Source organism: Pinus tabuliformis, chromosome 2_1 (assembly GCF_031772625.1).
Source record: "Pinus tabuliformis cultivar Carrire ecotype Pingquan chromosome 2_1, CPIR1, whole genome shotgun sequence".
Taxonomy (NCBI): Eukaryota; Viridiplantae; Streptophyta; class Pinopsida; order Pinales; family Pinaceae; genus Pinus; species Pinus tabuliformis.
The window spans coordinates 386,562,482-386,589,022 of record NC_142299.1 but is presented as its reverse complement, the minus strand read 5'-3'; the positions used below and the strand labels follow the sequence as shown (position 1 = coordinate 386,589,022).

Sequence of the window (26,541 nt, the reverse complement as noted above, 5' to 3'; positions counted from 1 at the left end):
AATAGCAGCGTGCTTCTTACTCGACCAACAGATAGGGCCAGATCCTAGACTGAGTGAATATCTGGAGGTGGACTTGCGATCAATGTTGTCTCCCGCCCAATCAGAATTTGTGAAGCCAAGGAGATTCAATGCAGTGCCTGCTGCATAGTGAATCCCGAAGGTGATGGTGCCCTGCACATATCGGAGGATGCGCTTGGCAGCATTCCAGTGTGGCTCATGCAGCTCCTGCATGTATCTGGAAACTGCCCCTACTGCATATGAGAGATCTGGTCTGGAGTGGGTGAGGTACAATAAGCTCCCCACTAGCTGTCAGTAGAGAGTGTTGTCAACTAATGGAGTGTCACCTCCATCCTCAAGGCGGACCCCAGACAGAAAAGGAGTCGGTGCTGGCTTGCAGTCAGTCATGCGAAATCTCTTGAGGAGATCCTGTGCATACTTAACCTGAGAGAGTTTGATGCCTGTGGCATTCTGGCTGATCTCAAGACCAAGAAAGAAGTGTAATGGACCCATGTCCGTCATCAAGAACCTATCATGCAAGGCCCTCTTGACTGTAGCAATGGCTGAAGCCGAGCTGCCAGTGATTAGGAGATCATCTACATACAAAACTAAGATAAGAAGAGAATCATGTGTCCTAAGCATGTAAACATTCGGATCAGACTTACATCTTTCAAAGTTTTGTGATAAGAGAAAAGAATCCATCTTTGTGTACCAAGCTCTCGGGGCCTGCTTAAGGCCGTAGAGAGATTACTTCAGTCTGCAGACCAAAGATGAATCCTGAATGAAACCATGTGGCTGCTCCATGTAGATCTCCTCAGATAGGTTTCCCTGAAGAAAGGCATTCTTCACATCCATCTGATGTACTTCCCACCGTTGTGCAGCCGCAATGGCAAGTGTAAGGCGTATGGAATCCATATTTACTACTGGAGCAAAGGTCTCGTCATAATCAATGCCATGCACTTGTTGGAAGCCTTTGGCTACTAGCCTTGCTTTCCGTCTGGTGATTTGCCCATCTGCAGCACTCTTGGTCCTGTAGACCCATTTGCATCGGACAAGTTTCCTTCCTGAAGGAAGGGGGACCAGATCCCAAGTCTGGTTCTCAAGGAGGGAGTTATACTCCTCCTCCATGGCGGACTCCCAAGATGGATGCCCAGCAGCCTCAGCATAAGATTGTGGATCAGAAGACTGAACCAAATGACAATGCCAGGAGGGTGATGGTTCAGTGGCAGTGAGGACAAGAGGAGGCTCAATAAACTCTGAGCTAGTCCTTTGCAGATCAGAATTATCCCCCATAAGACCATTTCTAGTAGCTGGTTGGTCTTGTGCATATATCTCACGTAAGCTCCTTGTTCTCTGATTTATGACAGGGGAATATGATTCACTGCTGGAAGCCCGATCTGTGCTTGGATGTGGATCATCATTTGCATGCACTAGATTTGTATCTGAAGACTCTGTCTTTGCATCTGCATGCTCTTCCTCGGCATCTGCATGATTTGTATCTGCATCTGAGTGCACTGAATCATCATCTCGGACATGAGGTAGATAAAAAGTGTCTGCATGCGGCGCATGAGGTGCATGTAAGAGACTTTCCTCAAATTTGACACTTCGCTCAATGATGAGCTTGTTCGTAGAGGGAATTAGGAGTCGATATCCCTTCACACCATCAGGGTATCCAACAAAGATGCACTCAATGCTCTGTGGATCAAGAGCTTTCCTCTTTTCATAGGGGATCCGGGCCCATGCTTGAGAGCTGAAAACACGGAGGTGTGTGAACTCTGATTTAGTGCCACTCCAAGCCTCAAAGGGGGTCTGATCCTTGACAGAACTATGAGGAGATCTATTCTGGATGTAGTTAGCACAATTAAGTGCTTCGGCCCAGAGCTTATGAGGCAATGACTTGGCATGCAACATGGAGGAAGCCATCTCTTTGAGAGATTGGTTCTTTCTCTCAGCAACTCTGCTGCGGAGTGTATGGAACTGTGTACTACAACTGTATGCCGGACTGAAGGCAAAGGTTCTGAAGTGCTGTGTTAACATATTCCCCCCATTGTCTGTACGGAGGGCTTTGAGCTTTCTCTCTGACTGTGTCTCAACTAGTGCTTTGAAATCTTCAAAGTGCTCAAAAACTTCAGATTTGTTGCTGAGAAGATACACCCAAGTATACCGTGAGAAATCATCAATAAATGTAAGCACATACCTTGCTTTTTTGATGGAAGGATGAGGAAAAGGCCCCATGAGATCACTATGTATCAGATATAGAGGAGAGGATGCTCTGTGAGTCTTGCTGGTGTCAAACTTTTCTCTGGGATGTTTGCCAAGAACACACCCTTCACAAACTCCTTTGGAGAAACTGATATTTGGCAAGCCTTCCACCATCTCATTCTTGCTTAGCTGCTGCATATACTTGTAATTTAACTGACCAAACCTCTCGTGCCAAAGCCTACTACTATCATCAGCATGTGTAAGCAATAAGGAGGATTCAGATTCAATAAATTCAGAAAATGTATACAGTCTGGCTCCATTGTTTACCTCACTAGTTGCAATTTGGTGCTGCTATGTAGATCATATATGTTTGCTACATCTGGAGTGAATTCCACTCTCTTTCCAGTGCCGAAATGAGTGATCTGATAAACTGAAAGCAGGTTTACCGAAAGTTTTGGAACATGAAGCACATCTTCAAAGCTTCCGTGTAAAAGTTCCACTCTACCTTTTCCGGTGACCTCAATAGGTGAGTCATCTCCCATGAGGATGGGAAGTCCTTTGCATGCATCCAAAGAGGAATAGACTTCCTTTGCAGCAGCCATATGATGTGATGCACCAGAATCTATAATCCATGCATCAGGAGAAGAATTAATTGCAACTAAAGCATGAAAATTGTTACCTTTCCCGTGTGGCGGATCCTCAGTTTTCTTCTTAGCGCCCTGAGGGATGTGGTCCCCAAGGTTGTGCTTCTGAAGGATTTCTGCCATTTGGTAAATTTGTTTCTTCATGCAAGAGGATTCTGGATGGAATCCTCTTTGACAGTAGGTGCATCCCTTTCCTTTCTTCCCTTTCTCATTTCTCGAGCCGGAGGAGTCATTGAAGGGCTTGGTGTACCCTTCCTTCTTTGGATGGGAATGTGCTTTTCCTTTGTCTTTTTGCTGCTGAATTTTCTGATTTGAATTAGATCTATGATTTTTATTGTGGTTGCCATCATGCACAACAAGTGCATGTGCTTTTTGAGGTTTGATTTTCCCCATGCCAATGAGTTTATCTTGCTCAAAAATAAGGGACTCCATAAATTCTTTGAGAGAAGGCATAGTGTAGGATTTACCTGTTGCGAGCCTTATTGAATGAAATGTAGACACAAAGACGGAGTATTCCGGTCCGAGCTTTGACATAATAGAGAGAACTTGGCGACTCTCCTCCATGGATTTGTCAATTCCACAACCCTTGAGTTGCAGCAATAGATCATTATATTTGGTGAAGAAGTCTTGAATTATGTCATAGTTCCGTGGATCCAATGATAGCAGCTCCACTTCGAGCAGATGTCCTTTCATCTCATATTGTTTCCTGTAGAGATCTTCAACCTTTTTCAAAATCTCATTGGGAGTATTGCAGGCAGATAGATGAAACTGCAACTCTGGAGAGATGCACATGCATATGGATCCGTGGGCCTCATCCATACGGTTGAGGTACTTGGATTTCTCTATGGCTGAAGTGGGTTCCACTTCTGTAGCCATGGTAATCCTGTACAACCCTTTATGACGAAGGTATCGAGCCATTTGGTCCTTCCATTCATGATAGTTGTACGGTGTTAGGATCGATGCTTTGGGAAACTCCATTTTTCTATCAATCTTTGATCTCCAATCTGTAATACTTGCAAAATAAAGTACTGGTGCGCCTTTTATCTAGCAACCTGTGGGCTCTGATACCATGTAAATGTGTTAGAAAACCTGCACAGATGAATCTAGCTAGTAAAGGTTGAACACACAGCTTTGCAGAGCAACAACACTAAAAGAAAATCGAAAGAAGAAAAGAATGATACATTCGAAAATATGTTACAATGCTCATGATATAGCCTCACTGGGTGAAGATCCCAAGGTAATGCACTATAGTGGTGATCAATGAGAAGACTCAACACCTACAATAAGTTCCGGAGATAACCAGTCAGCTGCGGAGTTAAAGAAGGAGCAAATCAAGGAGTAAATCATGCAAAAGGAATCTTGCATGCAATCCCATGCTCTAACTAAGAGTCCGAATATAGGTGTGTAGTAGTTTCAACATGCAAAAGGAATCTTGCATGCAGTCCCATGCTCTAAGAGTCTGCATGTAGGTGTGGAGTAGTTCCAACAATAATTTCCATTACATTCAGAGTAAAGCGTGGATTGTTCAAGAGGCCTATCAAGGAAATCTGCTCAACTGATCTCTTCAAATTGCAGCAAGATATTTTATAGTCAGTACCAGCAATCTGTCCCACAAGTGATTCGGAAAAATACAAGATCGACGTAGCTAGCTTGAAATGTGTTCAATTGACCAGCAATCTAGCCATATCTGGAGGGATCTACTCAGCATTTTCCGCCTCCATGAATTTGTAATCTCTTTAGACAACATCGTTTCTTTATTAATAATCCAATTTTGATATATTCCCCCTACGTAACAGGTGAGAAAAGGTTTTACGAAAGGTTTTACTATGGGTGTAACTATCACGAAACACGAAAATTCATTGAATTGCTTTCCCGTGAATGGTCAAACTAGATGTCGGTTTGGATGGTTTGATTTTATCTCGAAATTAATATACTTTTGAAAGAGTTGTGTTTGGTAGTGGAATATAACCTAAAAAATTGAGGTGAAATCTTGATTTGTGTTATTTAAATATGTTTTTTTTATTGTAATATGGATTCAGCACCCTGGAAAATCTTTAGGGCATTTGGATTGTGCAAAAATTATCCATCAAACTTGTGATTTCCGTAACCAAATTTTAGAAAAATTATACAAAAACACTTCCAAAAAATCATACTAAAACAACTCGCATTTAAAAGGGAACTTGATGCACGATTCGATAGTGACTCAAATGTTTTGGTTTCATCAGTTGATGTGATCTTCGAATTTAATGAACACTCTAATTTTCAAGAAGAGAAAATGAGACACACTGTAATTTCGTTAGCGGATAACACAGACCTTTACGTTAGTAGTTTCCCGGATTGGATTTTTTGCTGATTAGTTAAGATTTGAAAATTAAGTTTAACTAGTATTTGCACCAGATGTTGCAAAGGAAACGCCGTAAGGCATAAATTGAAAAATACAAATACAACAAAAGAATACTTTGATAAAGAATAAAAATATATTAAACGCTCAAATCAATGCCCCATTAACTGGAAGCACTTAGTAGACATATCTATCAACATTAGGATTATACACAATGATCAAGAAATTTCCCATATACAAACAACAACTTCCACAACAACCTTTTGTCACATCCACATTTTAAGAAATGCCTTGGAACGTGATCGGAATCTTCCATATTGCCTTTTTCATTATGTAGATAAATCTTCCATATTGCTATTTTCATCATGAATATTGTTAGTTCATTGTTGTAAAGTGTTAGTGTGTTAAATTTAATACTATAAGTTCGAGAAGCGAAAAACATTCCTCAATTAGCATAATATGCATTTTTCTCTCACTGTGTATTTTTCAGTCAAAGAGCACAAGTAACATATTAACATGTGTTTTCCCTTCATTATTTTCATCATAGAGCCAAGAAATCTACGCCTTGTCTATAAAGTAACAAAAAAATTTTGAAATAAGTTTAATATTTCAAGCCAATGTCTAACCTATAAAGTAACAAAAACTTTTTGAAATAAATTTAATATTTTAAGCAATTGACTAACCTACTTTAATAATTGAAAAATTCTCAAATATGAATTATACTCCATAATAAGAGAGCCAACAGCCCATAATTTCACTAAAACCAAAAGAAACACAACCACTTGTTAAGAAGAAATTCAAGTAATAATAATAAAACAAAAATAATAAACATTAAAGTATAAAATGGTATTTCCAAAACACAGGTATAAATATACATGCTCTATGTCCATTGTTAGATTAAATGGGTGTGGAGAAAATTAGTAGAGAACCCAAAATTGTATTTCTAATTAGGAGAGGGGTGGAGAAATGCTTTAAATGCGGGTTGTTGTCATTCTAATGAAACCCTTTGCAAAGGGGATGTTAAGATTCTGAGAGAGAAGCTAGGCTTGGTAGAGAACACCTTCCTTGTTAAACATTCCCCTATTGTAACCAAAAGGAAAGGGCAAGAGAAACAATAATTAGTTTTCTGTTCACAAGTTGTATAAAATATATAGGTGCTATTGATGTCTGAGTGAATAATGGGAGAGATTATTTACGAAATTGTGATAAGGCGCACCTAGTTTTGTCAGAAAGAGGCATATTAATGACAAGTACATCACATTTAGGTAGGATTTCATCAAGATTTGTCTCCAATGTTGCTCCAGTTTCCTTTTCCAATTCGGGTCCAATAGAAAGACGGTCGTGGTAAAGAAGCTTAGAATTGAAGCGATGTACAAAGGAATGCAATTCAATTCAACATCATGTAATGTTTATTATTATTAGATTGAAATTTTGAAACAAATAGCATGCATGCATAAGAATTATGGAGCACTGATTTTTGAAAAGAAGTTTGCAACATCATGAAGTAGTACTAGATCCTAAGAATGAATACCTTCAAACGCTTAAGTAGTTCTTTGCCAATACGCCCTGCACCAATAGTACCAATAGTTTTCCCTTCTAGATCATATGACCTGTAAGAAATTGCTGCCACTTTCCAATCACCCTCAACAATTTGCTTATATCCAGGCACAAAGTTTCGCATCAATATGAGAATTTGCACATTAGCTCATCTTCTGCCACGGACACCACATTACTTGCTGTAAAAATTGTTGAAGAAGGTTTCAGTTAAATTATGAAGGATCATTGCAGAAACTTGTTCATACCAAAATGTCCATAGCGTGAACAGGGCAGTGACAAGCGGTATAATTTCAGAAATAGTACTTGTAACTTCTGCGACAGTCACAGCAGCGGCTGCTGCAGCATTTAGATCAATGTGATCAGAACCAATACCAGCTGTCAAAAGAAGCTTTAAGTTCTTTGCCTTCTTGATCCTCTCTGTTGTCACATAGGCCCAGTGGAAAGGCGTAGAAATCAAAACATGTGCATCAGGTATGTGCTTCTCAAGTTCTGCAAAGGAAATTAATTATGTAAGTTTAGTCTATAGTGGGTTACAATTCTTAAATGTAAAAGCAAGCAAGCAATACACTGATTTCGACGATCCATGGTAGCAAGAAGTAGGAAAGGGAAGGCATACCAGAAAATTAATAGATTGGATTGTGGATTAAACAACCACCCAACTTCAATTGTGAATAACCAGAAGTCATTTATGACTTGTTTGACAAGATATATATTCTGTAAATCTCTCTTTTTGAAGCAGCACATACGATACCATATAGATTGATTATTATTCAGGATATGAGGAACAAAAGGAAGTCTAGGACATAAACTATTCATCCATATCAATAACAGCAACAAATAACACGATTTTATATCCCAAGGGGTGGGTGGCCCTTCACGGGAGAAAATCTCATTAAATACCTTGGGGTTACCAGCTGGTATTTCAGTGAGCAGTTGGTTACTACCCTCGTCGTCCATCCAGAAAAACTGGGAAGAGGAAGGAAATCTGCAAGGGCTAGCAAGATGCTTGGAACGCCTAAATTGTGGGACAATATTTTTCCGCACCCGAAAAAGAAAGATGACTCCAGGTGATGTGGAGTTGGAGTATGATATTACTAGGTACCATATAATTATACCTCCCTCCCAGGTCAAAGACATATGAGTTGAGTTAGAAGGTCGTCTCATGTTTCAAGGGAAATTGTCTGTCAAGAAGATTCTACAATACAAGAATCAACATAGATGGTGCCTTGTCCAGCAGTCAAAGAAACTCTACCAAGCAAAACCCTGCTGATACACATTTAGCATTAGCTCTAAATCTTTTTCTGTGCTTTTGATGGCTAGTAACTACAGTTAGACAAATGAGACCTGCTAACAATTAGACCACAGTTTATTCATTTATTAAGAAGTCTGGTGTACATAGCTTGATGATGAGTGTGTCCCAGCACTCTAGTGTTAGCAGATAAAAAATCGCAATTCCAAATCAGTTATCATGATTTCAAGTTTCACGGGGCCAATTTGACAGCACAGTACATGTAGCCTAGTAGGGCATTTAAATTCCATGTTATCACTTCACCAACACAGAGAACACATATAGCCTAGTGGTATACATGGATACAGAAAGAAACAGGGCATTTGGGGGGCTTCTAACAGTTTAAAGAAAGAGATGGCATTTAGCACAGCTCCCTCCAAGCGTTACCAGATGCATAATCAAGGAAAATTCGGGGAGGCCAAGTTTTGGGAAAGGATAAGGAAAAAATTCGAGACAAAATTGGAGAGTAGAACAAAAGTATAAAGATATACACATATATATTTTGATGAAAATATATAAGCAATGGTGAGTGCGACAACATGACCTCCCTTCAGTCTGTTTCACAGAAATTAATCACTCAGTAGAGGAGCAATGAACCCAGCAGAGGTAAAAATAACCTAAATTGGGCTGGATGAGGGTTTTTATTACACAAGTTTGATTCAGTCAACTAAGTCATACTCATGCTCAGAGGTCAAACTCGTGTTGACAGTCAAACTCTGTCAACAAACAAGTTACAAGTTGGAAAATCAAACTCTCTGTCAACAACCAAGTTTGACTCAGACAAGTTGGGAAAATGGCAGGTTCAAGCCACGATCCTGGTAACACTGGTTCAAACTTTCCCTTCTATGTTCTGAACCTACAGATCCCCTGCGCAACTTCTATGCATATGATCGATGATGTTAAATTAAGAAGTTCAAAAAGACACATTAATTTTATTTTATTTTGCAGGAGTGCTAACTTAGACATAACAACAAAAGAAATTATTTGTTATATTGGCTAATGATTCCTTTGACAGAGAGATATTTTTGTAATTTCTGTTTCCTTTCTTGTCAAGTCAAGTTGGGAGAGCATTGTAGTTAGCTAGAATGAGTAGAGTGAATCTACTGAGAGGGTGCCTCAGGCTTTTGAGAAGCCATTGTAATCCCTTCACGACAGCGGTGTAACTTTTATATTATGTGGATAAGAAAATATTAACTGTTGTTTCAAACTACGCGGTGTAACTTTTATATTGTGTGGATAAGAAAATATTAACTGTTGTTTCAAACTACTGTGTGTTGTCCACTATATTCATGTTACTGAATTATTAGATCTAGTTATCTTCTGATATGCCATGTTTGTGGTCTTTGAGTTCACCATTCAACAACAACAACTTGGTAGCTTGGAGTGATTGTGACAACCAACATTCCATAATATGTAAAATAGAGAAAGGTGAAGAACATGGTGAATATATACCAGAAAATTTCAGTGCAGACCACTGAAATCCTATCATGGTGTACGTGAGCAATCCATACATGGCTGTCTGAATAAGTATGTAGGGAATCTCAATTACAATCTGAAACAAACAGCATATTGTGCAATTTAGATAACATATTGGTATATTTCAATCTAATGTAGTAATGCAATGTCAGTATCTATTATAATTTATCAAATATAATGTATTTTCCTGATTGAAATATTTATTATTAGAATGAAAAATAGGTGAAGTTTTAGTTGTAGGCTATCATATATATATATATATATATATGTGTGTGTGTGTGTGTGTGTGTGTGTGTGTGTGTGTGTGTATGTGTATATATATATGTGTGTGTGTGTGTGTGTGTGTGTGTGTGTGTGTATGTATATGTGTATGTATATATATATATATATATATATCTGTGTGTGTGTGTGTGTGTGTGTGTATGTATATGTGTATGTATATGTATATCTAGAAATAGACAACACCACTCACATCCTGGCTAAAAATTGTGCAGAATTGCCTATCCAAACGTCCAATTTTGATAAAAGGGCTTCCCGCACCTTCTCGAAACCTTCTGATTTATAAAGTATGGTTTCGGCCACCTGCTACGAGCAGGGGTCGCTCCTCTACTATGTAAATCTATGCTTCTCTCCTCTGATTTGTAAATCTATGCTTTTATGTTACTCTTTGTTGCTCGTTGTGCGGATAGCCCACTTTATATTCTATTGCTCTTTGTGCGGGTAGCCCACTTTATATTCTGGTTAGGGTTAGAATTTAATAAAACCCTTTAAGTGTGATTTACTAACAAAGAATATACTTTTTTTTATTAAATCTTACTCATCCATATAATTTAGGTTATTAAAAATGTACCACTTTATTAAATCTTACTCGTCCAGTAAATTTTTTTAATTGAAAAAACAAAAATTATGAAAACCTTATTCTAAATATTTAGAATAAGCATATTTATAAACATAATTTAAAATTTAAAATTAAACATGCCATTTGGAAAATAAAAAAATTAAAATAAATAAAATAGATACACAGAGGAAAGAGAATGTCATAGTTTAAAGCCCTTTATAGAATGAAAAACATTTTGAAACAAAAACCTCGACTTCGAATAAGGAATTGGCTCCTGTAAAAAAAATTGATCTCTTACCTAATAATTCACTTTTTTCAAGAAGTGAAGTATAGAAAGGAGAAGATAAGGGGAAATATTGAAAACTTCATTCCATATAAGTACCAACAATAACTTAGTTCACAGTTAGAATACAAAGTTTAACCTCACCTCCATGTTCAATCAGTTTCTGTTTACACTGTTGGTGTGCATGCCAACCCACATAAGCAGCACCAATAATGTAGTTTTGATATATTCCCGACGCAACAAGTGAGCGAACGTTTTACGAAAGGTTGTATGGTTTTGTTTGCTTTTTCAGTATATTGGCGTAACTATCACGAAACATGAATTGCTTCCAGATGGCAGTGTTACCCTGAATTGTCGGTTTGATGGCTCCATTTCATTTCAAACTTAATGCACTTTTAAGAGCCGTGGGTTGAATTTTACACGTAAGTGTATTTGTCAACACGTCGTTTATATTAAAGATTATTTTATGATATAGAGTTTGCGAGATTTAATTTTTTCTATAGGAAGGAAAAAATTTCTGTTTCTTAATATTTATATAATTATTAATAATCTTAAAAACTAATAATAATTAATCCAATGTATACAAGTCCTAAAATAAATATTAAAAATACTAAAATTTAATAGTAATAATAATAATAGTTTATGTTATTATCATAATATTAATATGATAATCATAAATATATAAGAATATAGTTGTTATTATTTGTATTGTTATTAATTATCATAAATAATAAATAATTGATATTTATTGTTATTATAAAAATATTAATAATTATATTATTATAATAATAATAATATAATATTATAATCATATATTATTATTATTATAATAATAATACAATATAATTGTGATTATTTTTTATAATTTTAAATTATTATATTATTTTAATAATATAATGATAATATATTATTATGAGTTATTTTTATTATTAATTAATATATATTAGGAGTTTATATTATTATTATAATATTATTATAATAATATATATAAATAATCTGGTTATTAATATTTATATAGTTATTAATAATCTTAAATATTGATAATAAGTATTAATATGGTTGATATAAGCCTATCAGCGTATATCATGTTTCATATACGTCTATCCGTGTTTATCAATCACATTGGTAAATGTGGTTGTGCTAATATAGAGTTTGTGAGATCTAACTTATTCCTAATTTAGAAAGAGAAATTGAAAAAATTTCTCAACTATCACCAACAACTCATAAACCAACATTACAAACAAAAGATGTCAAGCATTAACTCCAACTTCCCCCCTTAATGATCACATTACATAAATTTATTGAAACCACCCATAAACAACAAAATACACAATAATTTTTTCACTGGTTTACAACTTAGCAGTCTCCAAACATTGAAAACTAAAGTGAGACAATGATGTAGATTAGACTATTTCTTTCACCTTATCTTAAAAATAAACCACATTAGAGCCGAACTTGGTAACTATGATTGAATTAAGACCGAACTTGATAACTAAGATTGAAACATTGAAAACTAAAGTGAAACAATGATGCAGATTAGACGATTTCTTTCACCTTATCTAAAAAATAAACCACATTAATTAATGCGAAAATAAACAAAATCCTATGATTATTCCAAAAAAGCATTTTTCTATAAATTAATTTGTTTTACCCTGTAAAAAATGTCAACGAAAAATCTAAACCTATTATCACCTAGCCTGCGGGATAATAAGGGACCTCCAATAATAAGTATGAAATATGTCGGTGAGGAATAATAAATTCAACCTGACCCAGACGGCAGGCTAAATAATTGTCAAAGCTTAGTTGCACACGTTTTGGTATTGCGTCCACCCACTGCGATGACAAATCCAGGGAGCGGCTGTGGAGATCTGCAAAAAAAACATTTCATCCCTCCCTTAGACCTACGGCAATGGTAGAAACACAATCTTCCGTCATGATTCTCCTTCTGGCCTTCTTCTTGTGGGTCGGCGTGTGCAATCTCCTCCGGCACAGACGATTGCGTCTAATTTCATCAATGGATCCCATCCGCGACGCCGTGGCTCTGTCGAAGCTCACACTTTACGTGGAGTTCCCTCTTCTCAGCAAGAAGGCTATCGAATTCGCTCTTTTCAAGACCTTCGCCATACCCTCCATATCCAACCTGTTGGCCGCCACTCGCCACTTCTCACCAGCAGCCGTGAACAAGCGATACGGCGACACCGACATTCTATTACAGGAAATGCTCCTCAATCACGTTGACAGCTGCAGGGGATCCCTTGCACTCCGGCGCCTCAACTTCATTCACGGCCGCTACAACATTTCCAACCAAGATTTTCTCTACACGCTTTCCACCTTCATCTTGGAGCCCAAGCTATTTGCCTCCAAGTATGTTCGCTCACTCTCTTTTCCGGTGCATTTAGCTGCTTTTCAGAGAAATTTAAAGGGATCTTCGTTTTTTCGTTTGCAGGTTCGGTTACCGGGAGTGGACTGAAATAGAAACGATGGCGAATTTCGTGGTGTGGCGCGACATCGGCACAAGAATGGGCATCCGAGATATTCCCGACACGGTGGAGGGAGTGGAGATCTTCAGCCGGCAATACGAAGCCCAGAAAATGGCGTATTCCGATTCCAACAGGGAGATCGGCGACGCCACGTTGGATCTCCTGCTGTCGACTGTACCTGCTTGCCTCCGTCCGGTAGGCAGACGGATCGCATATTGCTTGTTGGAGGAGAGGGTTTTGGACGCCATGGGTTATCCCCGTCAGCCCTATTGGCTCATCTGGATCGTTGAGGTCGTCCTGCTGCTCTGCGTTGGCAATTTTGTGAAATGGTTTCTACCGCCGAGGCCGCGGAGGTGGTCGACAGAGAGGATTTCAGTGGAGGAGGGTGCCCAAGAGGAGGAAGCTGCGAAGGTGCATAAATTGAGGTACAGCGAGTATAAGCCAGAGAGTTATCCAAATGGTTACCAGATAAATGAGGTCGGCACTGGCAAGCCGGGAGAATTGGGCGTGGCGTTTGGCGGAGATCTCAGCTGTCCATTCTTCCCTTCATTCTCGAACCCCAAGAAGCAAAAGATTCGATGACGTGCTCTGCAGATTGAACGTAGCTATCAACACTTTGGATTGTTATGGGGTAACTTTGAAAGAGTTGAAGAAACTTTAATATTATAATGTTTGTATGGTAAATGTTACTTTCATTGAAAGAGAGTTTCTAGTTATAGGCTAGAAACACTATACTTCCTATGAAAATGAAAATGTTTAAAAGAGTTTCCTTTAGTTTAACGATTCAAAAGGATTTGTAAGATGGTAAAGATGGAATTTCTTTTTTACTTGTCTTCTAATCTTTCGCTCTTCATGTTTCTCACCGTAATAAAACAAATTGAGTCACCAAAGGAGTGAACAAAAATCGGTCATTCTTTTTCCCTTTTTCGCTCGGCTCAGGAATAGGTTGGGCGGGCAGTTAGGTGGAATTCATAACAATTTTTTTGGTAAAAAACCATTCTAATATTTGCTTGGAGTAAAAATAAAAGCCAATTAACTCAATCACTTTAAAAATTATTTACCTAAATTATACCTAACATTTAGCCTCCATGTTCGGTGTAAATCAAAGTTAGGAGATTTGCAGCAAACAATTCGGTGTTAAGAAGTGCAGATTTCTTGGATTTATTTGTTTACTAATTTGTTTTGTTGTTTAATTAGTAATTTTTGAAGTCATTGAAGTGCAGAATGCTAAAGATAAAGATGCAAAGATGCATTCTTGATGGGAGGGCCATAGTTTTTTCAACATTCAAGACTGGTGCTCTGTGCATGGTATGACTCTTTTAACTCGAGTTCAGCATTGTGAAATATGATCTACATCTAAGCTCATCTTTCGGGGATGTAGCTGCACCACTACAAGGAGAAGCTTATTAAAGCAACCAGTGATAAGTTGATACATTTCAGTACCCTGAAACCCGTAGTCATGGCGAGAGTTCCCTGTTTACTAGGGTAGATGTTTGTAAATAATTCCACCAATGAAACTAACAATTCGCTGAGTTTCAGATTGGAAGTAGTCTGAGCAGTATTCTACATTTGACCCAGAAAAATTGAATAGATTTTGAAACAAACATCGTAGGAGCCAAACATCTGGGAAAGCCTACACGTGTTACAGGTCCCCTTATATTGCAATTTAAGAAATGAAGCTTGCTTCCTTCCCAGTTGTCTGAATTGCCATGTGTTGCAGAGAGGAGAGGAAATGAAGCTTGTTATTTGGTCGTCGACTTGTTGCAGACTGCCGACTTGTTGATGGCGGGAGAATGGTACTCTATTTCATATTCATCGTCGGGTTGCATTCAACCCATAAAAAGTGATGGTCTTATGTTATCCATAAATGTGAACTGAGGTCACAGTACTGTGTCAAGCTTGGTTAAAAGTCTTAAATAACCTATAGATTAAGATATATTGATTGCCATAGATAGACCCTCTTTTACCAGAGTCGGTGCGCCTGAGGGTCAGAAGAATTCTAATAAAACCCCAGAGATCTGTGACGAACTAACACCACACCCAACCACAAACATCCATGTAATAATTAATGATTAGATTATTATTTTAATATATTAATAGTTAAATAATAATAAAATAATAATCTACAAATAAAATAAAAACTCTAAATAATTCATTGTACACATTATTTATCAAAATTAAATAATATTAATATTAATAATGTATAAATCAACCATTTTTAAACCTTTTAGAATTGATTGAAATAACTTTATAGTTGACAAATCAATAATTCCTACACCTTAAAAATTGAATGATAACCCATACGTCAATAACTTCTACACCTAAACTACCGATAATCGATAACGAACCAAAACTTATTTCGTTCCTACGCTATTCTGACTTTAGAGGGGAGTTGGTGTACTATAATAGCATTTATTTCAATTTTAATCTTCTGGTCGTAACTTTTTCTTGTGTTTTATAATCTGATATCGATTGATAACTATAAAGGGTGAGAAATAATGAGAGCACCAATTTTATGAATATAATTTTTTTAATGATGAATAATGTTATATATCATATTAGACTATAGAATGAGTTTTTTTTTGTCATTTTATAAACAAACAAAATTTAATAGAATTTTTTTTAAAAATCATTTGAAATATTCAAATTTTATAATGAAATTATAAAATTTAACTTACTTTATTTGAAAGTCATCCCTAATTTAATAAAAATACAATAATATTAAAATGATTATTAATTTATATTAAGATTATTTTTATATAAAATATTTTTCCTTTTAAATATCAAAAAGAAATTAGTTATAGTTAAGTGATGGTATTTTGTAATTTGGCAAAACCACATAACTTAATATACTTTATTCTAATGTGAGTAGATCATTATCATGATTATTAGTTCTAACTGAAATAAATTAGTTATAGTTAAGTGATGGTATTTTGTAATTTGGCAAAACCACATAACTTAATATACCTTATTCTAATGTGAGTAGATCATTATCATGATTATTAGTTCTAACTGAAATAATTTATTTGATGATTGTTAATTCTCTGTAAGTTTTTTTTTTTTTAAACATTAAAAAGAAATTAGGTGGATGGTGGTATTTTTTAAATATGAGTTTGTTTTTATTAACAAATAAAAATAAAGAATAAATGTTTTGGTTTTTAAAAATGGCATTTCAATGAGAAAATACTATGAAATATGAAAGTAAATTGATTTTATATTGAAAAGGGAAAGTACTTGGTAGTGGTGATGCTCATCGAATTGTGCTTCCACGACTTTTGTAAGGTGTTCTGCATGATTTATTATTCTACGCTTGTTTTCCAAGTTACTATTACACAAAGCAAAAATTGGTGACAAAAACTAAATTCACAAATTTCTTTAAAAAATCAAGTAATTAAAAAAAAAAAAATCCAATAATAATGCGCTTAAAATCAAATTAAATTACTTTACACTTATTAATCTTTATTATCAATTTTTGGTGTAGACTTTGTTTTTAATTTTATTTACTTACATTTAATTGGAACCATCCTTGATGTAGTATTCAAATATACAAGTTCAATATTGATGTTAAAATTAATCATTAAGTAATAATCATTTAATTGGAATCTTACTAAATTTATCCATTTTAACCATGTTGGAGAGGTTATAATTTTTTTCTTCAAACATATAATATTCATATTGCAGGGACCATTCCTTAGATTCTAATGACATAAATTTACATTAATTGTTATGCATATATCTCCAAAACAACAACCTCAAAGGTAGTGTTCTATCACATACCTACCCCGGTGACCTCGCATGTAAAAGCAGGGAGTTAGAATTTTTTATACAAATTACCCACAAGTAATTATCCAATTCACAACACCACAATTCATCATTAACCATTAGATATAATGTTCATTAGTACATCAAGTAAATTGCAATAAAAGACATTAAGTTGCATAACCATTAAGCACCACTGTGGTAGTGTAAAAACATAAACTGTCTCATGAATCCTTGCATCCATTTCATGATTTCCTTCACCATATTAATTAATCTCATACTTGGATGTTATGGTTATGCCATCAAATAAAGAACCATCAACATCAAGGATTCATCATCATCAAACTGACACAAAAGGAAATCACACCATTGAACACCAATATACCCTGGAAACCCTGTAGGGTGAAAACCAGCAAACATTTAATCTTATTATTAAACGCTCATGAGGGTTATCACCCCTCACTCAATGGCTTATAAGGGATTCCATCCCTTAACCATTGTTATAAAATCATTACAATGAATTATCATTAAGTTGTCACATAACTAGCTAAAAGCTAATATATTTTCCATGAAACCCTTTTCTTACATACCACCACATGCAACATTCCTTGTGGCATGATTGTTCTAGCAATGGACGATCCTGCAACTGGAACTCATATGCATGGACCATTAATCCTTTTCCTGCCACAATGTTAAACAACACTTTTCATTGGCACCAACAGCCATCGTTTCCTGTCAATGTTGTCATCAACAAGCTTTGGAAACAAGATTAGATACCATATTATTCAATCAATAATCAACCTCTAAAAGTGATCTTTAAACATCTACTCATATGCATGAGCAAGCATGACATACTATTTAACTAGTACATATACTCAAGTAAATATTCTTTTACCTCCACAATGTTTATTCACACTAATGCATAATTCTTTTTAAGAGATCTAACGCATTAGTCCTACTAACATGTATAACACAATCGTTATATCTTCATACATGTAATAAGCTGTTATTTCTATGCTTAAGCATATATGTTCTTTTCACATAGTTATTTTTCGAGAACTCAACATAGTTTCTCTATCATACAAAGAACATAACTCTTACATCACAATAATAGCACTTCTTTAACTTATGCAACACATATTCCCTTCACTAGAATACTACCATCATTTCATGTAACAAATCACATACTTCTTTCTTAAAGGAAGTCATTATAACCCCATTTCTTTATCTTCCTATAAGTAAGTTCCTCATGCCTCCATTTCAAGGAATTAGTTAGATATCCATCTTTATCAAGATACAATAACAAGGTTAACTTACCCTTTATGCATCAAAACCAAGAAATCGACACAACTCATCTAACAACAAAAACTTTTCAAGAGATTATTATTTTCAAGAAAGTTAACATAATCACTTTCTCTACGTACACACAAGATCATACAAAATCATACTTCCACAATCACATTAGCTACCCTTATGTGCATGCAACATGTGTTTTTCCTAACACAATTACTTTTACTTCAATGCACATAATCTTTCCATGAAACAAGTATGGATTCTTGGTATGATATGAACACTATTCATATGTCTTTCAAAAATAAGAAACTCTATTTGTTTCAAGAGATCTTCTCATAAAAGCCATCATCTTCGTACATGAAGTATGCATACTTTCCTAAAAAGAAAACTATATCTATGTGTATATAAAACATACTCTTTCTTCAAGAAAGTTAGTATGATTACTTATGTGCCTAGAAGCACATCATTAGCAATTTTCTATCATGCATGCAATGCATAACTATTTCACAATAACTTCGAAATCAGCTAGCAACACAAAGAATTTAAGCTTATATCCCTTTTCAATAAAATGACAAGTGACTCGACATTTAACACAAGGAAATCTTTCAAAAGATACCCAAATAAAACATACATATATTTTTCCTTATAGAAGGGGAGCAAGTTACTTATCTTTATCCTTGGCGGCCTCCTTGCCTCCATCACCTGATGCAATCGAGGTAATCTCTAAAGAACTCGACAGGCATTCCTTTTAATGGCGTTCCTCGAATCCTAGGCAGTTTCTCATTAGCGGTCTCTAGTCTCGCATGACCTTCAGAGAAATTTGTGTCCTTTTATGCCACGAGAAATGGTGATTAATTAATTGATCTATCACCAAAGAAAACAACAAAAATAGAGGCCAACGAAAATTCTAATTCTCTAAAGCTACAGAGCCTTGGCTTACTTTAATTTGGGCACGAGCTTGCTGCTGATGTGCGCGGCCATGAGGCGATTGAGGTCGCTAATGAAAACAGCCAGCACGGCAGGCTTTTTGCCAACCAATCTCACCAGAACCTTCTCCATATCCAAGTTCCCGGCGCCTTCCCCTTCCTCGTCAAGCTTGTAGACGACCAGATTAACCCCGAGGCCGCAAAGGAGGCGCTTGACCACATGGCACATGTAGCAGTAAGTGATGCTAAATACGAGCACCACGTTATCGGAGGCGAGGTGTTGCACTCTTTCTAAAGGGTTCAGGCTCATCATGGCTATCTTCGTGGTCATCGTTTCCTCCTCGGCGTCCTCCACTGAGCTCCACCCCAACTACAGCGTAGCGGTGGCTGGCCTCCTGCAGGCCACGGAGACCACGGTGCCTGGAACCGATGATCTGTCGACCCTGTATTGCAAACCCTGCATCATGATGACAAAGATGAAGGCAATGCTCCGCGCCTCCCCAGCACCGATGAGGGATTATGAAATCTTGACTTTGTTCCGCAATCCCCCCCCAAACGATATGAGAAACCGAGTGGGTCTTATAACATCAATAATCATGCAGCTGGTTGTTGGAATTCCAAGCAGGCAGGCACATACACCTTCCAAAAAAAACCCTCCAAAGTCTGAAACAGGAAGACGTTAACAATGCTTATTCCCCACATAGACCATTACTCTCCACCATGTCATTGCTGCTACGGTGGAATACATGGCTGATTCAGTTGGGTACCGTTTCCAACTGTCCCCTCCTCTATTCGACACCTAGCTATTAGTTTCTCATTCAGTTTTATGAATAACCAAAATTAGTTTTTGAAACTAATTCGCAATCTTTTAAAAAATTACTATTTCATAACTAATTGATTTACCTTGAGTTATTTACGAGAGGGATATGACATGTTCCATGAGTTTTGATCTACTTCAATCAAATTAAATAATTTCTTATATATATATATATATTGAAAAATAGATTTAATTTTAAGCTAATTTATTTAGATCCATCTATTTAGTTAAATTTAGATTTAAATAAAATTTAATCAATTTTTTCATGAGTTTTGATCTACTTCAATCAAATTAATTAATTTCTTATATATGTATATTGAAAAATAGATTTAATTTTATGGTAATTTATTTAGAGTATATAAATTTAATAATTTAAAATTATAAAATATTTATTTATTTAGTTAAATTAAAAACAAATTAAATTACTTTACACTTTTGTGACCTTTATTATCAACCTCGGGTGTAAATATAGTTTTTTAATTTTATTTACTTACATTTAATTGGAACCATGCCTGATATAGTATTCAAACACATAAGTTCAATGTTGATATTGAAATCAACAGGTCACTCGAGAATAATCTTTTAATTGAAAAATTACAAAAATTATCCAATTAAACCATGTTCAAAACGCTACAATTTTTTTTCCCTCCAACATACAATATTCATTTTGGAGGCACCGATTCCTTATATTTGAATCACATTAATTTACATTAATTTTTATGGAGATACCTACAAAACAACAACCTCAGCTGTAACATTTCATGAGTTTTGATCTACTTCAATCAAACTAAATAATTATATATACCGCATCTCCTGAAGGTCTAAGTTAACACATCTCCTGCAGGTATGACGCTCGACTGAGGCAGTTCAAAGCGTGCATATGAGGTAGTTAGGAGGGTTCACATTGATAGAAGAGAGATGATGACTTGGGTCTGAAAAAAATTGCGCTAAGAAAATTTTAAGAAGGGTTTGGTTGCAGATTCAGTCAGGATATTTGGTCTCAATTCAAATGGAGGAGTACAAACTGAGCTAAATCCATGCTTTGGTAGAACTTTATAATCATCTAGATCTAGTCATGCTAAAATGCTAACGCTGAAAGTTCAACACATTTGAAGAGTGAGTGCCAAAAGGTGCAGGATGGCCTATGATTCTGTTTCGAAATTGCGTCACAGATAAGCATCTAGCCGAAGAAAGGGTTTACAGAAATCGTAAGAGAAATCTTTGGAAGCACATGTAACAACCGTAAACTCTTCGTCTCCTACAACAGATCATTCTACGAAGATTGTAGGGTCACTGAAATTGAATATGGTGAAGACTGAACGAAATTCCCTCCAAAATCGTGGAAGGCTACTGGAATTGTTTGAAGACAAAGGGACGATAATTGGATGCTATGATCATAGTATAATAGGCTCCACGAATTCATAGAAGAACCGAACTCATTTCAAACCGGTGATTGTTGGATTTCTGCGGCCAAGTGTGGACGATGCAGATTCTGTAAACATCATATGAAGGGCTTAGACATGGATAATCTTATAGCCTAACATTTGGAATTAAAAGGCACATAGCTATTAGAGAACGCATTCTTGGAGGAGACAAACTGCAAGTCAACTACGAGTGAATCTAGAAAAATCAGTTCAATAGACAACTCCGACAGGTGCATACATTCCCACTTATTCTTCTCTGGTTAAGTTTTGCTCATTTCTACTATGAGAATTCTCTTCATTTTTCTAAACCCCGCTTTAGTAAAGGGAGACCAAGTCCTGAATCTTTAAAGACGAAGAGAAGAAAGAGAAAACCATTTTAAACTAGAATTAACTACAATGCTTGATAATAACCACAAATTGTTAGAAAATAAAATACTCTCATTAGAGACTCAACTCCAAGGAATGAAAGGTAGAATTCAAAAAATCAAACATATAAAACAAGAAATGGTTAAAGAAAATGACACTTTGAAAAATGAAATTAAAAATCTAAAAGAACAAATACATAATAACAAAACCCTAAGATATTAAACACATAAAATAAGAAATTAGTAAACTAATTGTACTCAACCTTATAATTGTTGGTATAGAATAACAAAACAATGAAGACAGAATAGAATTAGTTAAAGAACAATTAAAGACAAAATCTCAAATTCAAACAACTTATACCACCGAAGCAATAAGGGTAGGAAAGATACTTGAGCATAAACATAGACTAATCCGTGTCAAGGTTAGTGGTAATGACCATAAATTAGATATACTTAGGAAATCCCCAAGCCTAAAAGGAACGAGAATCTTTATAAATGAAGACCCCATTCCAAAAGACCAAGCTGAATTTACAAAAGAAGTACAAAAAGTCAAGGAGGCAAGAAAAGAAAGGAAATGGGAAATCATTAAGAATAGAAAATCTATCATTAGAGACAAAGTCCCAAACACAAATGATAAATAGGAAATAACATCACTCTAGATCCTCTCCTAGCACTGTCATGGTTTTCCATGGTGTAAAGGTCCTATGTTAAGTTGGATCCCAAGTGATATTGATCTTATTCTTTTAGTTGAAACTTGGGAACATGACGAATCTAGGGTCCCTCACCTTGACGGTTTCACTCTTTGGCCTGTCTGGAATAATAAATCCTCTAGGAGAGGTTTTGGTGGTATAGCCTGTTATATTAGGAACATTGTTTCCTCTCACAACCGACTTCATAAAACCGACCCCTTCAATCAATACATTTGGATCGAAATCTCTGATTCTACAACCAATAGGATCTTCCTTGTAATTTTGTATTTTGCCCCTATCAACTCTACATCTTATAAGAAAAGTAACCTGGATAATGATTGTCCTTTAAATACCTTAGAAAAAGACATCTACAACCTAAGGAATGAAAGCAATATCCTTTTGCTTAGGGACTTTAATGCTCAGACTGCTACTAATCAAGATATTATGTTAAGTAAAAAATTTAACCCTAACCCCTTGTGGCTTAATGAAGATGGTAGAAAATCTGAAGACATAATCGAGAACTTATTTGACACCGAGCTCCTCAAAATTTATAGTTCCCAGGACATAATCATTTTCAATGGTATTAATAAATTGCCTCTCTCCAGTCAGATGACTTGTTTCCATGGGTTGGGTAGCAGCATCGCGGATTATGTAATCTCTGACATCCATGTCCTCAACCATATTACAATCTTTGAGCTTCTTAACAGGTATGAGCCTGACTCTTACCACAGATTTTGTCTTTACTCCTCAATCTTACTATGAATACCACCCACATGCAGGAGAACAGTGAAAGAAAAAGTCACATTCACTTCGATAAAAAGTAAGGTCGACCTTTTCTTAAGGGATTTGGAAAGAAATTTAGGTTTCATGACTTATAATAATTACATTGATCAAATCTATTAGCATTTTACTACTACCATTTCCACCACCATTAGAAAATTCTCTAATAAGACTTTGTATAAGAAAAATAATAGAAATTCCAATCCTTGGTATGACAAAGATTGTAAAATTTCTAGGTGTAGAAATTTTGAATAATATGACACTTATTCACAGAGATTATCCCAATTATACACTATTGCGAAATACATGCATAATACATAACCTCCTCTACGTTGATCATCAATTTTGTGGAATTAAAAACAATGAAACAGCAATCGCATGCGCACATTAACACAGTATGTAACCCGGGGAAAGCATACATCTGAAAACCCCACACTATCTATATGTTATAATGATTGAGAACATGTAACAATACATAGTACAATACTCCTCACAAGTACTCAGTACTATCTCCACCTGTTACACATAAACTAGCTCAAATCTAATGCCTCAAATCTCCTCCACTGTTTGCCTACCTCCACTGCGCAATCCTGCAGGAGAATAATCATGAATGGCTGAACCAAACTCGTATTTCCTTGGCTGAACCACGCAATCCTCATTGGCATTACTCAATCCATTGATTGTGCAATTCTCGTGCACAACTATAGTCACAACTGATAGCTGTCTTGCCCTTTCACTCACCTGATGTATTCTTTAGTTAATTTATGAGTTAATAATTAGTGAGTTTGATTAACAATTAATTCACATCACTCATCACTAGTGTATTCTGCAGTTAGACTAAATACAACTAGTTTTACCAAGTCAAACTGAACACAACTCCATCAACTCCACAATCAACTCCACCAAACTCAACCACATGAGATCTAACTGAAGTCCTGCATGAAATAACTCAACTGACCCACAAGAAAAGCGTATTTCCTTTTGACAACTGCATGTGCCACATCTGTAGCCCAAACTGAAGTGCTCCAAGAGGATAAGATAATGTTTATAGTCCAAATATTATTAAGAGCTAATAATATTCAACTGTTCTATTTTTAGCTTGGCAGTCTAAAAATAGACTCCGCCCATATGTATAAAAATAGAAGTCCATCTATTTTTACCAACATGACCAATCATCCACAAATAGCATCATATAACTCATAGACCATGATCCATATCTCTAAAAATAGACATAGTCTAAAAATAGACTTTGCGCCAAAAATAGCCTACAGGCCCACTTAGTGAAGGTGACTCCTTTCCACTAAGATCCATCATCTTGTTGCATTTTCAACACTAGGAAAGCAGTCAAAGACGCCCCTAATGAAAGAATTAAGATCTAGAATATAAGTATATACAAATCTCTCATTAAGAGGAAAAAGAGGTCATATATTAATAAGAGACAAGAGCATCTTCTCCACCTTTCTAAAGTTGCGCTCACAAAGTTTTGGCAGAATGTGCTTGTTCGTAAAACTAAATATAATCATTCTATCCCCTTAGGAAAATTGGATAACTATCTTAAGAAGTTGTATGACTCTTCGGACACCATGGACACCATGGACACTATATTAAACACTCCTGTTAAGGATAATATTTTTCTCTAGAAGACGTAGATTTTGGGATTAATAAGCTTGTTAATGGGAAAGCCAAAGATATTGAAAGTTACCAAGTTGAGATCTTTAAAATGGGAAAATATATCATCATTCCTCATCTCCACAAGCTTCTTAATTTGGCTGTAAAGCATGGCTTCCCTAAGCTTTGGACACAAAGCCTTATTGTGCCTATCTTCAAAAATGGGGACAAAAGTGTTCCCTCTAACTACATGACCATTATGATTAGACACATCCTAGCCAAGTGTTATCTACTCATTCTGGAAAAAAATATTAGCCTTTGGCGTGAGAACCAGGTTAAAAGATCTAAAGGGAAAGTTGGTTTTAAGAGACATCACTCGACTATTGACCACCTTGTCACCCTTAGGATCATCACAGAGGAATGTCACAATTGTGAAACCAATATTTATGTTGTTTTGTGGACTTTAGAAAATATTTCGAGACTGTCCCCTGACATATGCTCTGGGAGATGCTTAAAGAGATCATGGTTCCTCCTGAACTAAGTATTGTTATCATCTTCCTTTACGAGACTATCATTGCCAAGATTAATACCAAGAAAGGGTGGTCTAAAGATATTAAATGTAATAGCGGGGTTAAGCAAGGTTGTCCCTTTCTTCTACCCTTTTTGGTATTTACATCAATAAACGAGAGGAGTGTTTGGAAACTGTCGGCTGCAAAGGTACCAAGCTCGCTGGTATTATCATTACTCTTCTCCTTTATGCTGATGATATCATTTTTCTTGTAAGGAGCCACGATGACATTGACAAGTAGCTTAAGACTCTTCATGTCTACTACTCCAAGATGGAAATGACATTCAATACCGACAAGACTAAAGTCATGATCATTAAATCCAAAATGATCACCCATGGTAGTTTTGTCTATGATAACCATTATCTTGAGCATGTTTCTTCTTATAAATATTTGGGTATTGACTTTCCTCGTCAGCTCAACTGGAATTATAACACCGAGAAAAGAATTATTGGAGGTTGTAAATCTTACTATGAGCTTGAAAACAATTGTAAGTCAGTTGATCTTTACATCTAGAGTAAAAAAGAGTTCCTCTTTAAGACTCTCGTCACCCCTGTTATCTTATACGAATGTGAATTTTGGGGGTGCAGTATATCTAGGGAGTCATGGAGAAAGATTGAGATGATCCAAAAGCAATTCATAACCTATAACCTCAATATCAAGGGGAATACTCCCTATTCTACCCTCTTGATCGAAGCTGGCTTGTCCCCCATTGAAAGTGCAACTATGTTTAGATATCTGATGTATAAAAAGAAGCTTCACAATATGGAATCTAAGAGGCTCCCAAAAATTTCTTCTAACTTTAGTCAAAACCTGTTCCTGCGCCTGAAGTAGGGGTGGCATCAGGATGCTCAGTGTTGGCTCAACCTTTGGGGGATTAAGGAGGAGATCATCACGGGAAGCAAGGATAGTGTAAAAGATACTAATACCTTCAATTTTAAAGACAAGATGTGGGATGCTAAGGAGCTGGAGGGTAAAAGGAAGCTAAAGTATTATAAGGAGGTGATCAACCCCACCCTCGATAACCAGAATTATTTCTCTATGTTGACCAGCACTAAGAAGAAAATGAACATGCCTAGGATTAAAACTAACTCTCATGAGCTTCAGAGTGAGACCGAACGATGGTCTACTCCGAAGACTCCCTGAGACGATAGAATTTGTTAGATTGGTGATACTAAGAAGGTGGAAGATGAAAAACATTTCCTTTT

General features: G+C 36.0%; 1 protein-coding gene and 2 pseudogenes across 1 annotated transcript; 1 reads left to right on the top strand and 2 right to left on the bottom strand.

Moving 5' to 3' along the window:
• Window positions 1-6,224: 6,224 nt before the first annotated feature.
• LOC149200467 (formate dehydrogenase, chloroplastic/mitochondrial-like) lies at window positions 6,225-7,698 on the bottom strand (annotated as a pseudogene).
• A 4,789-nt stretch (window positions 7,699-12,487) lies between these two features.
• LOC149200466 (ER-bound oxygenase mpaB-like) lies at window positions 12,488-13,933 on the top strand. The gene is made up of 2 exons (XM_089399577.1): window positions 12,488-12,990; window positions 13,073-13,933. The coding sequence occupies exons 1-2, from the start codon at window positions 12,536-12,538 to the stop codon at window positions 13,686-13,688; spliced, it is 1,071 nt and encodes a 356-aa protein (XP_089255703.1). The 5' UTR covers window positions 12,488-12,535; the 3' UTR covers window positions 13,689-13,933.
• A 5,146-nt stretch (window positions 13,934-19,079) lies between these two features.
• On the bottom strand, window positions 19,080-19,547 carry LOC149200465 (glutaredoxin-C1-like; annotated as a pseudogene).
• Between the last annotated feature and the right edge of the window lie 6,994 nt (window positions 19,548-26,541).

What these genes read in the sequence shown, in the direction of transcription:
- LOC149200466 (XM_089399577.1), top strand. Translation starts at nt 12,536, where the DNA reads ATGGTAGAAACACAATCTTCCGTCATGATTCTCCTTCTGGCCTTCTTC. An exon ending in CCCAAGCTATTTGCCTCCAA is followed by an intron (nt 12,991 to 13,072) that starts GTATGTTCGCTC and finishes TTTCGTTTGCAG; the next exon opens with GTTCGGTTACCGGGAGTGGA.